General features: G+C 58.9%; 1 protein-coding gene across 2 annotated transcripts; it reads right to left on the bottom strand.

Annotated features, from left to right (window-relative positions):
• Positions 1-585: 585 nt before the first annotated feature.
• Positions 586-14,066, bottom strand: STAT3 (signal transducer and activator of transcription 3). 2 transcript variants are annotated; one of them, XM_058820584.1, is made up of 24 exons: positions 14,000-14,066; positions 10,496-10,642; positions 9,853-9,997; positions 8,890-8,988; positions 8,563-8,658; positions 8,398-8,479; positions 7,953-8,047; positions 7,273-7,424; positions 6,673-6,831; positions 6,496-6,588; positions 5,857-5,916; positions 5,387-5,416; positions 5,177-5,270; positions 5,047-5,094; positions 4,762-4,845; positions 4,574-4,672; positions 4,291-4,426; positions 4,027-4,079; positions 3,845-3,939; positions 3,436-3,575; positions 2,894-3,109; positions 2,643-2,685; positions 2,216-2,328; positions 586-2,134 (listed from the first exon to the last, which is right to left on the bottom strand). In XM_058820584.1, the coding sequence occupies exons 2-24, from the start codon at positions 10,621-10,623 to the stop codon at positions 2,079-2,081; spliced, it is 2,316 nt and encodes a 771-aa protein (XP_058676567.1). In that variant the 5' UTR covers positions 10,624-10,642; positions 14,000-14,066; the 3' UTR covers positions 586-2,078. The 2 variants fall into 2 exon arrangements, with proteins under 2 accessions (XP_058676567.1, XP_058676568.1); XM_058820585.1 differs by having other exon boundaries at positions 2,897-3,109.
• Between the last annotated feature and the right edge of the window lie 401 nt (positions 14,067-14,467).

The following is a 14,467-nucleotide window of genomic DNA, read 5'->3' as shown; positions in this document are numbered from 1 at the left end:
TCTCTCCCTCTTGGCCTCATCAGAGCACAACCCCTGGAATGATCCTGTTCATGGTTCCTCTCCTCACATCCACGTGGTATTGCAGAGTGCTGGGGTGGGCTCCAGCAGGGCTGTGTGTGTGCAAAGCGTGTCACCGCCACCAGCCCATGCTCCCAGCCTCACACACCCATCCAGCAGTGCCTGGCACCCCCTGCCCATCACCCCCCAGGGCAGAAGCACTCACAGGGGCCCCAGTGCAGCCCCAGGCCGAGAGCAGCCAGAGCAGGGCCCCAGCGCTGCCGTGTCCTCCCACGCTGGCACCGGCATTTCCTTTACACAAGTGCAGGAGACCCAGGCACAGCTCTGGGGCACAGAAAGCAACCACGGGCTGGGGCAGGCCTGCTGCCCCCTGGCTGCCCCGGGAAGGGCCCCACAGCCCCGGGAAGGGGCAGCTGCCCACGCCTGCCGGGCAGGAGCCGGGGCCGCTCGCGCCGCACAAACCGCAGCGGCGGCACCGGGGCCGGGCTGCGCCGAAGGAGGCCCCAGTTCCCGGAGCAGGGTCAGGTGGGTGCCGCAGGCAGAGCCCGGCTCACACCCCACAGCACGTCGCTTCAGGGCCTTTATTTCGGAGAAAGTTCAAGCCTGTAGATACAGCAATAAAATATACAAAAAAATAAAATTTTTTTACAGTATCGAATGCTGCCGGGGACTGCGGCCAGAGGCGGTGAGCGAGCAGTGGGGCAAAGGGCCCTCATTGCCCTTGAGCAGCCCCAGGGCCAGCCACAAACCCCCTTCCTGCTCCCACACAGCCTGGAGGGGCTTGCCCAGACCCCACAGCCACGGGGATCCTCCCCCTGCCCTCTGGTTCCCTGCCACCAGCAGTGATGCAACTCGGAGGGAGCAGCTCTGCCACTGCCTCCCCCACCCCTCCACTGCTCATCCATGTCTGCTTTCCCACTGCATGGAAAGGGCAGGAGGGCTCCCCCAGTTCTGTTAAATGCAGGCCCACCCCCAAAAGTCAGGACATTGCCCTTCACAACACCCCTGTCACTGTCCTGCACTGCCCCACAGCAGGTTCCTCTCCTCACATCCACCTGCTCCCTTCAACTCTCGACCCTTCCCACCTTAACTGTGAGGGCCAACCTCCAACAGAAATGCCACATGAAGCCCCCAAGAAGCTGCAGACCCCATGCCTGGCCCCTCACACCCCAAAGAGAAAGGGACAGGCCAGGTGCCCCACTGTCAGCCATGCTGGCTCCCCCAATTCCCCAGGGTCCAACTGGTCTAACTCAGCACAGGGCTGGATGCAAGACTGTGCTCCCAGCACCAGCCTGGCCACAGGGAAGCCAGGACAGCCCCTGTGGCTTTATCCAGATCCCAGAATGGGCCACAGCTGCAGATGCTGGTCACACACAGGTGCCATTACTGGGTAGCAGCACTGCCCTACCCCAGGGACACCAGCCATCCCAAAAGGAGCCCGGGCTGCTGGCACTGGCCAGATCCCTGTGCCCAAAGCAGGAAGCTGGGGACAAGCACAAGCAGCTCCTGAACCTCTGGGCTCCCAGCAAACCCAGGCTGAGTCCAGCAGGGGCAGTGCCTGCTGAGTCCAGGGTGGGAGCACCTGGATACATCCACGTGCAGCTCTGAGCCCTGTCCTGGTCATCCTGGCCAAAACCAGGTGGGTGCAGAGAGGGGACTCACCCCAGCACCCTGCCAGCTCTAGGAGGTGCTGGGAGCAGCAGGGCAGACCCTGCCACATGGCCAAGCCCCTCTGCAATTCCAGATTTGTGAGTGGGCACAGTCAGGGCAGCAGCTTCCAGCAGCGGGACCGGGGCTGTGGAAGCGTTTGTAGGAACTGTGGCTGCAATCGGAGGCAAATAGGCACTTGAATGAGCAAAAATAATAGAAAACTGTTATGGAAGGAAATAGAAAAAGGTTCATCCCCCTCCCCCAGAGGTGAGCTGCACCACCCCAGAGAGGGGCTGGGTTAGGTGAGGACCTGACCCATGCAGGGACCCCAGCAGTTCCTGGAGCAGCTGCAGCCGAGTGGGACAAATCCAGGGGAGGCTCTGGAGGTGGGAAGGCTGAGCCGCAGCCCCTCACATGGGCGAGGACGCGCACTCTGGGGTCAGCTCCATGTCGAAGGTCAGCGACTCTGCGGGCAGACACAGGCAGGGTTACGGGGCCCTGGGCGTGGGCTGGCAGCCAGGGCCCCCTGGAGCCCCCCCAGACTCACCAAACTGCCCCCCTGCGTTGCTCTCCGCGCCCTCGCCGCCGGTGCCGAACTGCATGAGCGAGTCCAGCGTGCGCGGGGACATGGGCAGGTCGATGGTGTTGCTGAAGGAGGTGCTGTCCCAGGGAGAAGAAGCACAGAAAGCTCCACATCAGGGCCTCGCCAGAGCTCTCCAACACCCCCTGTACCCACTGAGGGGCCCCCAGAGCTCTCCAGAGGAAAGGGGCCCCGGAGGGGAAGAACAGGGCTGTGGTTTGGGCAGCAGCCGGAGCCTGGCTCAGCCCCCACCATCACCCCAGGCTGGGAACCCCACAGGAACCAGCAAAGCTCAGACAGAGGTGGAAAGAAAGGAAGGAAACCTCTCCCTCAAGCAAGGCTGAGCACACAAACAGCCCCCAAGCAGTGACAGACAACTCCCAGGAACACTCACGGGGTGACACAGATGAACTTGGTCTTCAGGTATGGGGCAGCACCTGCAAGGAGGGAGAAGCTTCATCATCACCCACTCAAGGACAAATCCTTCTCTCTATCCCCTAGAACAAGCAGTGCCCACCCTCTGCTCCATGGCTGGTCCCACACTGTGGCTGCGCCCTCCAGAGATGGCACAGGGTCCTGGCTGGTGACAGCCAGTGCTGTCCCCAGAGCTTCCCTGTGACAAAGGAGCCACAGAAAATCAACGACTACCTGAGTCCGTGGCTTCCGAGTGCTCCTGGCTCTCAGAGCGGCAGTACTTCCCAAATGCCTCCTCCTTGGGGATGTCTGGGTACAGGTACACCAGAGGGGACACCAGGATGTTGGTGGCATCCATGATCTTGTAGCCCATGATGATCTCAGCAAAGGACATGTTGTTCAGCTGCTGCTTGGTGTAAGGCTCCACCGACTGGATCTGTGTCTTTCCTGTGCAAGGAAGGAGAATTTTGGTACAGAAAAGGCAGGGCTGCCTTCAGACACCCCCAGAGCAGCAGGGACAAGATGGGCCTGGGGCACACAGCAGAGCACAGGGCAGGACTAGGACCCGACTGTGGTCAGTGCCATAGAAAACTGTGCCCATGGGCAGCACGTGGGCACAGACACCCAGAAGGCAAAGAGCAGCAAAGGGTAGCCAGGCTCAGAAGTTAACCCACACAGACAGCTTGTTGGGACAAGGACAAATGCTTATCAGGGCACCCAAGCCCACTCTGGAAGCTGGAATGCCAAGCCAGGCACCCAGATAGAGCTCATACCACTGATGTCCTTCTCCACCCAGGTGAAGGTGATGCCACCCTCCTTGCTGCTCTCACTGAAGCGCAGCAGGAAGGTCCCTGGGGGCTTGGTGCTCAGGATGGCTCGCTCCCGCTCCTTGCTGATGAAGCCCATGATGTACCTGGGCAGGAGGAAGCAAGAACAACAAATGGGGGTCAGGGCACAGAAGCAGCTCCTCCAGGATGTGAGTCCTGCCAGCTCTGCTCAACAGCACAACTCAGCCTGGCCACTGACATTTTATGGGTTCCCGGGTGAGTTTTCACTCTGAAACAGCAAAAAGTATCCCAGGACAGCACACCTGGCACATGGACAAGCACCCCACGCCATCAGGGTGGAACCTGGGACCCCTCCAAGGCCCAGCCTAACCTCAGGCTCTGGGCTGGCACTCACCCTTCATTCCACAGTGCCAGGATGTACTTCTTGACCAAGTCAATGATGTTGTCCAGCCAGACCCAGAAAGAGAAGCCTTTGCCAGCCATGTTCTCCTGGGGAAAAGGCAGAGAGGCTGCTAGCACAGCTTGGAGAAAGGGAACAGCCAGGGGAAGGTGCTCAGGGAATAGAATAAATTCTACCTTGCAGAACTTGGCCCAGGTGATCTGACAGCCAGAGTAATTCACACCTGGTCCTGGAAGAGAAAAAAACCACAAGCATTTAAATAGAGCTGTCCTTCCAAAGACACCATTTCCAGGGTTTGGGAGAAAACCAAGCACCTGAAAATGACTCAGGCCAAAAGCCCTCAGGCCAAACACAGGACCTCACTCTTGGATGACATGTACAGGTGGGAACCACACCAGGGGACAGAGGAATGGGCAGAACACCCATCAGCCCTCTCTTACCCAGCAGTTTCTCTGCCAGCGTGGTGAGCTGCTCGATGCTGAGCCCACGCTTGGTGGTGGAGGAGAACTGCCAGCTCAGCACCTCTGCCACCTGGTCCCAGGTGCCAATGGGGGGCTTGGTGAAGAAGTTCACGTTCTGCACGAGGGAACACACAGCCCTGAGTGGGACATGGGACAGAAGCAGGGCCAGGTACTGCCCCAGCCTCGCTGTCCAGCCTCAATTTCCCTCTCTTTGACAGCCCCATCCTGACACCTGCCCTGCTGCCCTCCCACACAGCCCTACCTTGGGGTTGTTGGTCAGCATGTTGTACCACAGGATGGATGCCCAGGCATTGGGCATCTGGCAGATGTTGGAGATGACCACCACAGGCAGCGAGTGGGTCTGCAAAGGGAGGATGTCACCAAGGGTTGGGACAACTCCCAGGGCTCCACCCAGGCCCGTGGGGGTGAAGGCAGTGACCCAAGCCTCACCTCCAGGTCGATCTTCAGCCCCTGATGATACACCTCTGTCTCAAAAGTGATGAGGTGCAGCTCCTCAGTGACTATCAGCGAGGCCTGGGGCAGAAGGGGACACCATGAGCACCACAAACACCCACCCTGAGCCCAACACACGAGCAGCAGACCCAGCACAGCTGCTGGGGCTGGCCTGGCAAGCTGCCCATGTGCCAGTTGGTGCTGGTGGACCCCCTGCATCCCCTCCCAGCTCAGCTGCCCCTGTCAGTGGCCAGGCTCCCTCCCAGGGCCCCTGACACTCACATCACAGTTGGCTCTGCCTCCATTGCCACAGCGCTGCTCCCTCAGGGTCTGCAGAGAGAGGGACAGGCTGCAGCAGCAGCACCAGGACACCTGGCTGTGCAGGAGCAGCCCAGGAGCCCATGGTACCCACCAGGTGCTTGAACTCTGCTGAGAGGCTGCCATTGTTTGACTCTTCCATGTTCATCACCTTGGTGTTGGTCCCCAGGATGTTAAACTTGCGGGACCTGGGGAGAGCAAAGAGTCAGGCTGACAGGGCAGGCTTGGAGTGAATGTGTGGCAGGATGTTTGTCAGGAATAAAGCAGAAACAAGAAACAAGGACAAAGCAAACAGTACACTTACCCACGAAGTGCTGCAACATCCCCAGAGTCCCTGGAAAAGGGGGAAGAGACACCAGGTCATGGCAGTGATCCTCCCACCCTGATACAGACACCAGGTCATGGCAGTGATCCTCCCACCCTGGTGCAGACACCAGGTCATGGCAGTGATCCTCCCACCCTGGTGCAGACACCAGGTCATGGCAGTGATCCTCCCACCCTGGTGCAGACACCAGGTCATGGCAGTGGCCCTCCCACCCTGATGCACACAAGCTGGTGTGTGGTGCCAGCTGCATCCCAGCACAGTCCCATGACCACACAGGCCTTCCCCCCAACCATGTGGGTGAACCCTCAGGACTCAGCACCACCCTCCCCTTTAACTGGGGGCCACACTGGTCCTCGTTGTGGAGATTGAGCCCAATCCAAGGGCAGCAGGAATCAGTCCCATCCCGGTTACCCCACCCAGAGCCACTGGAAGGGCAGCACAGAACTCACTTGTCAATGCAGACTTTGATTTTCAGCTGATAGTTCAGCTCTGGGAACTTGACCAACAACCTGCAAGAGTCAGCAGACACAGAGCATGAAAATGCCGTGCACAGAAACTGCTCCTGTTCCACAGGGCACCTGGCACACCCAGCAGCAAGGACCAGCTCCTCTGGCAGCCCTGGGCACACCTTCACACAGCCCTGGCACCTGTCCCCAGAGCCAGGGAGATGCTGGCACTCCCCTGAGCATCCTGAGGAGCTCCTTTGGGCTGCTGGCAGCCCATGCCAGGCTCTGAACAAACACCCCAGAGGACAGAGGCTGCCATGGAGGCACAGAGAAAGGCCAAGGAAGCTCCAGGCAGAGCCTGGGGTCAGAACATGGCAGCGAACATGGCCCAGGCTGAGCAGCAGCTGGCCAGGGATGTGCTGCTGCTTCCCACCCCCACAACAGGATTTACCAGAACCCAGCAGATCCCCAGCCAGCCCTGCACTGAGTCATGTGGACAGCACTCCAGCCCTCTGGGATCATCCTTCTGGGATCCATCCCTTTCCATCACAGGGGCTGCATCTGCAGCAGCATCTTCAGAGAGCCACCCCAGGCTGCCCTCCCTGCTCAGCTCCCCTCCCTCACCTGCAGGGAGGCACCCACCTGACTTTGGTGGTGAACTGCACACCTGTCTTGATGACCAGGGGCCTGTCAGGGTGCATGGGCATGCAGGGCTGCCTCTCCACCACAAAAGCACTGCAGGAACAGCACAAAGACCACAGTCAGACCTCACTGCCCACCCTCCACCCCAGCCATGCAGCTCCTGGCTGCCTTCAGCACCTTTTCATCAGGTTCCTGAACAGCTCCACGATGCGCTCCTCCAGCATGGGCCGGTGCTGCACGATTGGGTCACCCTTGTAGGACACTTTTTGCTGCAGCTCTTCCAACTTCTTGATCTGCTGCCGGGTCTGTAGCTGTGATTCAGCGAGGGAGGTTATCCTGGGGGAGCAGGGAGAACCAGCATTAGCTCTGGCTGCCCAGCCCACACTGTCCAGCCTGCAGAGCCCTCCTCTTCCCAAGCAGGAACACACTCTCCATGCCAAGCCAGTCAAGAACTGAGGGTGTTTGTGGCTCCAAGCCCAAAGCAGTTTTCTAGGCCATGCATTACAAACAAAACCTGATGTGCACAGGTGACTCCAGGGCTATAAACTTTCCAGCAACCTCAAAATCCCCCAGGCACAGAGCTGGGGACAGTGTGACACCTTTCCAGCACTGTGCCCACCATCATGGCTCAGTCTAAGCTGCAGGCCACATTCACACATGTGACCATCAGAAATGTCCACTTTGCAAGGACATTTCCAGAGAGCAAGGGCTCATTTCCACAGCAGGTGTCTGAGTGCCACTGCTCTGGGCACTGACACAGCCCCAGGCAGCTCTCACCAGTTCTCAAGCCTGTCCAGGCAGATATTGGGTGGGCCACCAATGCAGGCAATCTGCTGTCTCCTCTTCCAGTCTGCCAGTTCCTCATCTGCCAGCATCTTCTGCACATACTCCATGGCTGAGAGCAGCCCAGCCAGCTCACTCACTATGCCCTGCCAGGAGAGAAAGCAGAACCTTCAGCAAGCTGTGACTTCCCCCACAGACCCACAAGTTTCACATTCACAGGCAAGGAAGAAGTCACCCAGGGCTGTGCTTGCTGCACTGCTCCTGGTTCTGGCCATGCAGGAGCTACCAAATTCTAACCCTGAAGAAGGGAGATCTGCACCTAATTGTACGAATCGCAAACAGGATGGGATTGCTGAGGAACGTGCTTTGAGCTGTTTTATTTTTTAGCATCAGTCTCATTACATGGTTATGACAAAGGGGAGATGCCATCAGCTCACATTCCAGACAGCAGACAAAGAACTTAATGTTACAACTTCAAAAGTTTTTTGACCAATCCCACAAAGAAAAGCACACTGGCAGTAGTTCTATCCGACCACTATAAGCACACGTCCCTTTGGTTAAAACAATGCTTACTTCTTTCAAATACAATACCTGCTTGTAAGCCCAAAACCCTCTGATTTTACAGATTCCCACATGCACCCAGAGGGGTCTGGAGGGTCAGTTTTCCCTCTTACCCTGCGCATCTGGTCCAATGCTGTCAGCATTTGCTCCAGCTGCTGCATCTTCTGCCTGGTCACTGACTGGTTGTTCCCGTTCAGGTCCTGCATGTCTGTGCAGAGGTGAGAAGCTTCAGCCACACTCTTCACACCTCCTCAAGTGCCACAACGACACAACACTTGCACATCAAAGTGCAGGAACCCTACAGCCAAGCAGGAATCTGGCACAGCACCTCCGTGGCTCTCCTGCACCCATAGAGGCCAATCCCTCCCCACCCCAGTGCTGTGCTTACAGCCAAGCTCAGTTCAGCTCCCTCAAGGGCAGACCAGGTTTATCCAATTGCCATGCAAATGCCCTGAGAATGAGCACATTCCCTCTGGGAGTGGAGGTTGGAACACCTCTCCAGCAAGTTTCCTTGCAGGAACACACTGTGGTTTGCAGATGCTAATGAGCTGTCATTACCTCCTTGGCTTTTCAAAGTCTTGTAGTTAAAATCAAAGTCATCCTGGAGATTTTCCACCACTTTCATCTTCTGCTCCAGATCCTGGAAGGCAAGAAATGTGATTTCACTTACAGCACTCAAGAATTGTGCTGGGGAGAGCTGAAGGTGCCCAGGCAGACACATACCTGCACCCTCTTCCTGACATCCTGCAGGTGCTGCTCCAGCATCTGCTGCTTCTCTGTCACCACAGCTGCTGTGGGATGTGTTGCCTGTCCCCCTTGCTGCAGAGGGGACAAGAAGGGCATAAGGACAGGGCTGTAACAGGGGATGCTCCCTTCCAGCCTGAGGAGGTTCTGCAGAGTCCTCAGCTGGCTGCTCACTTCAGCACCAGCTCCAGGGCAGCAGAGGAGAGGAGAGATGGAGACACCCAGCCAGAACACCCAGGCTGTGTCCTGGCTGTCAGGAATCAGGATGGCCAGGACCAGGAGACCCTGGGATATGTGGCCACTGACCTGGGCTGCAGTAGCAGCTGTCTGGAGGAGCCGGGACTCTTCCCAGAGGCAGCGAGCCACGATGCGGGCGATCTCCATTGGCTTCTCCAGGTATCTGCTCTGTAAAGGGTCAAACAGGGTCAGCAGGCACCTCCTGAACCCCTAGGATCTCCACATCAGGGCTGTGGATGGCGAGCTGTGCCAAGGAATCGCTCAGACCCTCACCAGCTCCCCCACTGTTGGAATTCAGCACATCCCTCTGGCTCTCCTGGATCGCCCAAACCCCTGCCAGGGGGCTCAGAGACCCTGGCACAGAGCCCAAGACACCTGTGACTTTGATTATGACCCATGGAAAAATTTACCAACCTTAGATGAGGATCTGCAAGGCACAAAAGCCTAAGTAGAATAATAGTTAGCTTGTCATGGGGTGAAAAATAGATTTTTGGGGTTTTTAGAATGGGGGCTTAGGAGGAATCTGGGCATGGCCAGCCCTTCTCCTTCTTCTTCTTGGTCTCCATCTTCTGCTGTGATGTTGACACTTTTGGATTGGTTTAGAGTAGAAGCTCACTGTCTAATATAGGTGATAGGTATTGGGAAGTTATGGTAAATATTGTACACGTGGTTTTTAGTATAGAGATAGCACCAGTTATCTTTTTATACTAAAAGATAATATAAAAATTTTCTTTATATAAGAAGGCTATGATCTTCCTATACTACAAAGATAGTATAAGATTTTTTTATCTATAAAATTCTTTCTCTGGCCTGCTGAGTTCCTTCAGCCTCTGTCTGACCTGCTGAACAGACCTCGGCAGGGCAGAGAAAGAATTTTATAGATCAGAAACAATAAACAACCTTGAGAACGAGAACAGAAGAGTTCTGACTCCTTCTTCAGGGAGTCTGCTTGGTGGGAAAAGAGACTTTAACACATCTGGGGGTCACTGTGAGCAGCAGAAACCCTGAGACCCCACCATGCTCCCAGCTCACCTGCAGGAACTGCTTGATGCGGCGCAGGTTGTGCTGGTAGAGGACGTTGGACTCCTGCAGGAAGCGGCTGTACTGCTGGTCAATCTCCCCCAGCAGGTTGTGGAACACCAGCGTGGCATGAGACTCCTTGCTGGCAGCATAGGCCCTGTGCAGGGGAGAGAGAGCTCTGAGTGCCTGGCATGGGGCAAGGGGCAAAGCTGGGGGGCTCTGCTCACACCCAGCACCCCCTGTGCAAATTACAGAATCTCTGAATCATTTAGGAAGGAAAAGAACTCTTAAGATGGAGCCCAGCTGGTGACTAATCACCATCTGGTCAAGCAGACCAGGCAGACTGTGAACACCAGCACCTGATGTCTGTGAGCACATCCCACATGCTCATGGACAGGATCCAGCCACCAGTGCTCTGTGTCAGTCCCCTTTACAACAGAGGTCAGTGTTAGCCAGGCCTGGATGGGGACATCCCCCTGCTTCTCCTGGCCCAGGGTCTGACACAGAGCACAAAATCCCCCTCCATTCCCTTGATGCCACATGAGCCCCAGAGAGAGAGGCCAGTCCCATCACCAGAGCTCCTCCAGCCCTCTTGAGCCCCTGCAGGTGGGTGTTATGAGCAAAGTCCCCTCAGAGGCATTTGAAAAGTCCTCACCAGTCCTGGCTTTCAATCCAGGGGGCCAGGAACTGCCGGAGCTCCATGGGGAAGCTGTCGCTGTAGAGCTGGTGGAGCTGCTCCAGGTAGCGCGTGTCGAGCTGCTGCAGCTGGTTCCACTGCGCCATCCTGGCCAGCTCGGGAGACCTGAGGGGTGGAAACACAGCTGGCTCACAGCTGGCTCCTGCCAGGACCCAGCTGTGACCCTAAAAGGGTTCTTCTCTCTGGGTAGAACCAGAGACAGCCAGGGCACGATGCTCCAGGACAGCTGGCAGGGGCAGGCTGGCCACTGGCAACAGGTTGGAATGAGGATTAAATCTGGTCTCAAAAACACCCCTGGCTGGTCCTGCTGGGAGGCAGGGAAGTGGCTGTGGAGCTTACAGTAAGTGTGGAAGGCGGAGACTGCCAGGAAGCTACAGAAACAGGGAAGAAGCAATTTTCAAGTTCACGACTTGTATCAATGGAAATCAAGCTGACACTAACGAGGGGACTCCAGCTGTGCTGGCAAATGAAGGCACAGCTCTGCGTGACACCAGCAGTCACTTCCCTGCAGAAAGTGGTTTGCTTTTCCCAAAGGTCCCTGCGCTGAGTGATGCAGCATCACTGCGTGGCCTCCTCCCCCAAGGGACTCTTTCCTCATTTGTCTGGGTACGAAGAAAAGAAAGTGGAAACGTCTTCTGTGGGCTGAGACACCAGGAGGGGACAGACATTGGCACTGACATGGGAGTTAAGAGTGTTTTTAGTGCTTCACAGCACTGAAGAGCCCCAAAGGCAGGAGCAGGACATTAACCTTGAACTGCAACCCACTGGTGCAATCCTCAGAGAAGTCCACATGAACCAAATCTGCTATGAATGGAGCAACAAGTGAACAAAAAAGGAGAGAGCTGTGGCCACAGATCCCTACAGCCCTGGAGCCAGACCTGGCTGATGTGGCAGAGCCTCAGTGTGAGCCCTGACCCAGCACAGCAGAGCCCCCATTCCACAGGGGGTTCAGCCCTTTGTGGCCAGTGCTCAGCTGCAGCAGCTCAGGGAACGCTCCATCTGCCCCATGCAGCTGCGGGGGCCCCTCCTGCTGCACGAGTGATGCTGCTGCAGGGTGGGAAACCCACCAAAAGCCCAGGGCTGAGTGGGAGCCCACCAGCCCCGCAGGGATCGCCCCGCCTGGGCAGTGAGCTCAGCACCCGCCTCCTATTGCGCCATGCCCGGGGCGGGGGGGCTGCATCAGCCCCTCCGGAAACAGCAGCGGCTGCTGCCCCAGCGCAGCTCCTGCCACAGCTCTGCTCCCGGCCCTGAGCAGCGCAGGGCTGCGGCAGCGCGGCACAGGAGGCAGCTGGGCAGTGGTGCCAAGCGGCTCACAGGCGGAGCTGCTGCAGAAACACAACCAGGTGCCACATCCGGACCCGCGGTCCACCTGAAAGGCACAATCTCGGCGTTTCAGAGCAGCACCAAAGCTCCCAGGCTGCCACAGGGCAGCAGAACTTGGACGGGACTCAGCCACTTCCCAGTGCCACAAAGAGCTGCAGAGCAAGGCAGCTTGCAGCACTGAACTCCAGCTCCTCCTGGCATCCACCCAAGGCACTCTGACATTCCTGGAGGAAAAGGTCCTTAAGACATTCCTTACAGCAGCAGCCACCACTCTCAAGGAAGCTCTGATCCTGCCAGCCCTGGGATCCCACACAGGAGCCTCTGCCTGGTGAGCCCCACCAAAGGGAAGCCACGGTTAAAAATCTGAGGGTTGAACCTTTCTGATTCTGCTGGGCTTGCCCATCTCTGTGGTTTGCCTCTCCTCCATCTCTGGAATGGAGCCAGAGAGCAGCCAGCATGGCCAGGACCAACACGGCATAATGCAAGCTCATGGGTAAACACGCTGTCCAGAGCTCAGAGCAGAGCTGCTAAAAGTAGATCAAGAGTAAAGTTCATCTTTCTTTATCTTCCTGCAAGGGCAGAGCACAAGAGTCAGGCCCAGCTGCACAGTGTTACCCCTCTGGGACAGCTCTGCACACTCCAACCACCCCACTGAAAATGGGGCTGTCATGGAAGAACCCTGTATCTGCTTTCTGCCTTCCTTTTCATCTCTGGGACACACCTGGGAACACCCTCCATGTGTGTCCCTACAGCAAGCAATGAGCCCTAGGGCAACATGAATGGGGGAGTCACTGGAAACAGCCTTAGAAGGACCCCAGGACTCCACATCCCCTGCAGTGACAGAGTAGGATGGAGCTCAGTCACTGACAGCACTGCACAGGCCACATCACCAGGGTGCCATCACAGGGTCATGACAGATGCCACCAACATCACTTCACAGAGTCCTGCAGCTGCAGCAGGCACCTTGCTGCCCCCTCTTCCACAGAACCATCAGCAGCCTAAGGGAAAACTGCTCCACACGGCAGCCAGGGCTCTGGCAGTGCTCTGGAAAGGCGCTAGAAGAACTTGGCTCTGCCTCTCTGGAGCGATTTCAAAGCCAGCCTTGGAGGTGGAAAACAGCGATGCAGAGATTTGCAACAGGAGGAGGGAGACGGCGCTGGACAACCTCAGAGCCACAGCATGGGTTGTGATCACCCCACAGGGCTGCTGTTCCTCACTGTGGCTCTCCAAGGTCCATCCCAGCTGCGAGTGACACTGTCACCATCCCCCTCAGGCCAGGGGACACACAGCCCACAGCCCTCCTGTGCTCCAGCACTGCTGCTCCATCTCCAAGGTGTCTCCCAGCTGCGAGTGACACTGTCACCATCCTCCCCACGGCAGGGGACACGCAGGGCACCCCTCCTGTGCTCCAGCAGCTCCAACAGATGGAGCACACTGGGGGAGTGACAGTGACAGGGATCACCGGCAGGGTGGGAGCAGGGTCTGCCCCGATGTGCGCCCAGGCCAGCCCACCCTCCATCCAGTCTGTCTGTCCCACGGCCCGAGGGACAGGAGCCACCCAGACCCGGGCAGCAGGAGCGGTGACAGCACTGCCAGCCCCGCAGAGCTCCCGGGGGCTCGTTCACCCGAGCTGCAGAACGCGGCTGCTGTGACACCGGCACCCACGGGGCTGTCACCGAGGCGAGCCCCGCTCCGGGCAGGACGCCCCGAGCCGCAGGCGGCGTGTGACAGCCCTGAGCTCGCAGCCCCGCCGGCTCCTCCAGCCCCGCTGTGCCCGGGCCCCCTTTGGGCTCCCAGTCCTACCGGCCCCGTTCCGCACGGGACCCCCGAGGCCGTGCCAGCCCCGGCCGCACCGGGCGGGCCGCACCTCCCCCGGCCCTGCCGTTCCCGCCGCTTCTCGCTGTCAGAGCAGCCGGTTCGGGCTCCGTCACCGTGCGCGGTGCCAGCCCGGAAGATCCGCCCGCGCCGCACAGACCGGCCCCGCTCCGCACCGCGGCTCGGCCTGCAGTGACGGGAGCCGGGACAGGCCCCCCCCGCGCTACCCCGCGATGCCGGCCCCGCTCCCGTCCCGGCCCCACACCGGCGCGGGGCACACCGGCTGCCGGCGGCGAGCAGCGCCCGCGCACCCCCCGCGCTCACCGGCGGTCCCGGCGGGCGGGGCGGCGGCTCCCGGTGACGGCGGCGATCGCGTCCGGCTGCGCCGAGGGACCGGACCTCCTGCGGCCCGCCCCCGCCCCTCCGTGACGTCATCATCCCACTGCCAATGGCGATTCGGTGTTCCTGCGGCCCCGCCCCGGCAGGCCTCCGACAGCCAATCAGCGCGGCCGTTGTGTGGCGCGTCACGGCGCGCGGAGAGGGGGCTGCCCCCCCGGCTATTCCCGGATGGCACCGCCTCCCGCCGCAGGGCTTCGCTAGGCAGAGGCGGTGCAGGGTGCCGGGGGGGGGCGGCTGCCGGGAACAGCCGTGCGGGAAACCCAGCTGAGTTCCGGGCAGCGCCGTGACGTCACGCGGTCGCCGCCGCCGCCGCCGCAGCCTCTTAAAGGGGCCGCGCCTCGCCGGGCGGGCCCGTGCGCCGTGCTGGGAGCAGCGCCCCCGCGTGGGGAAAGG

The sequence above is a fragment of the Ammospiza caudacuta genome, chromosome 27 (assembly GCF_027887145.1).
Source record: "Ammospiza caudacuta isolate bAmmCau1 chromosome 27, bAmmCau1.pri, whole genome shotgun sequence".
Lineage (NCBI taxonomy): Eukaryota > Metazoa > Chordata > Aves > Passeriformes > Passerellidae > Ammospiza > Ammospiza caudacuta.
The sequence above is the reverse complement of the archived record's forward strand: the minus strand, read 5'-3'. Positions and strand labels throughout refer to the sequence as shown.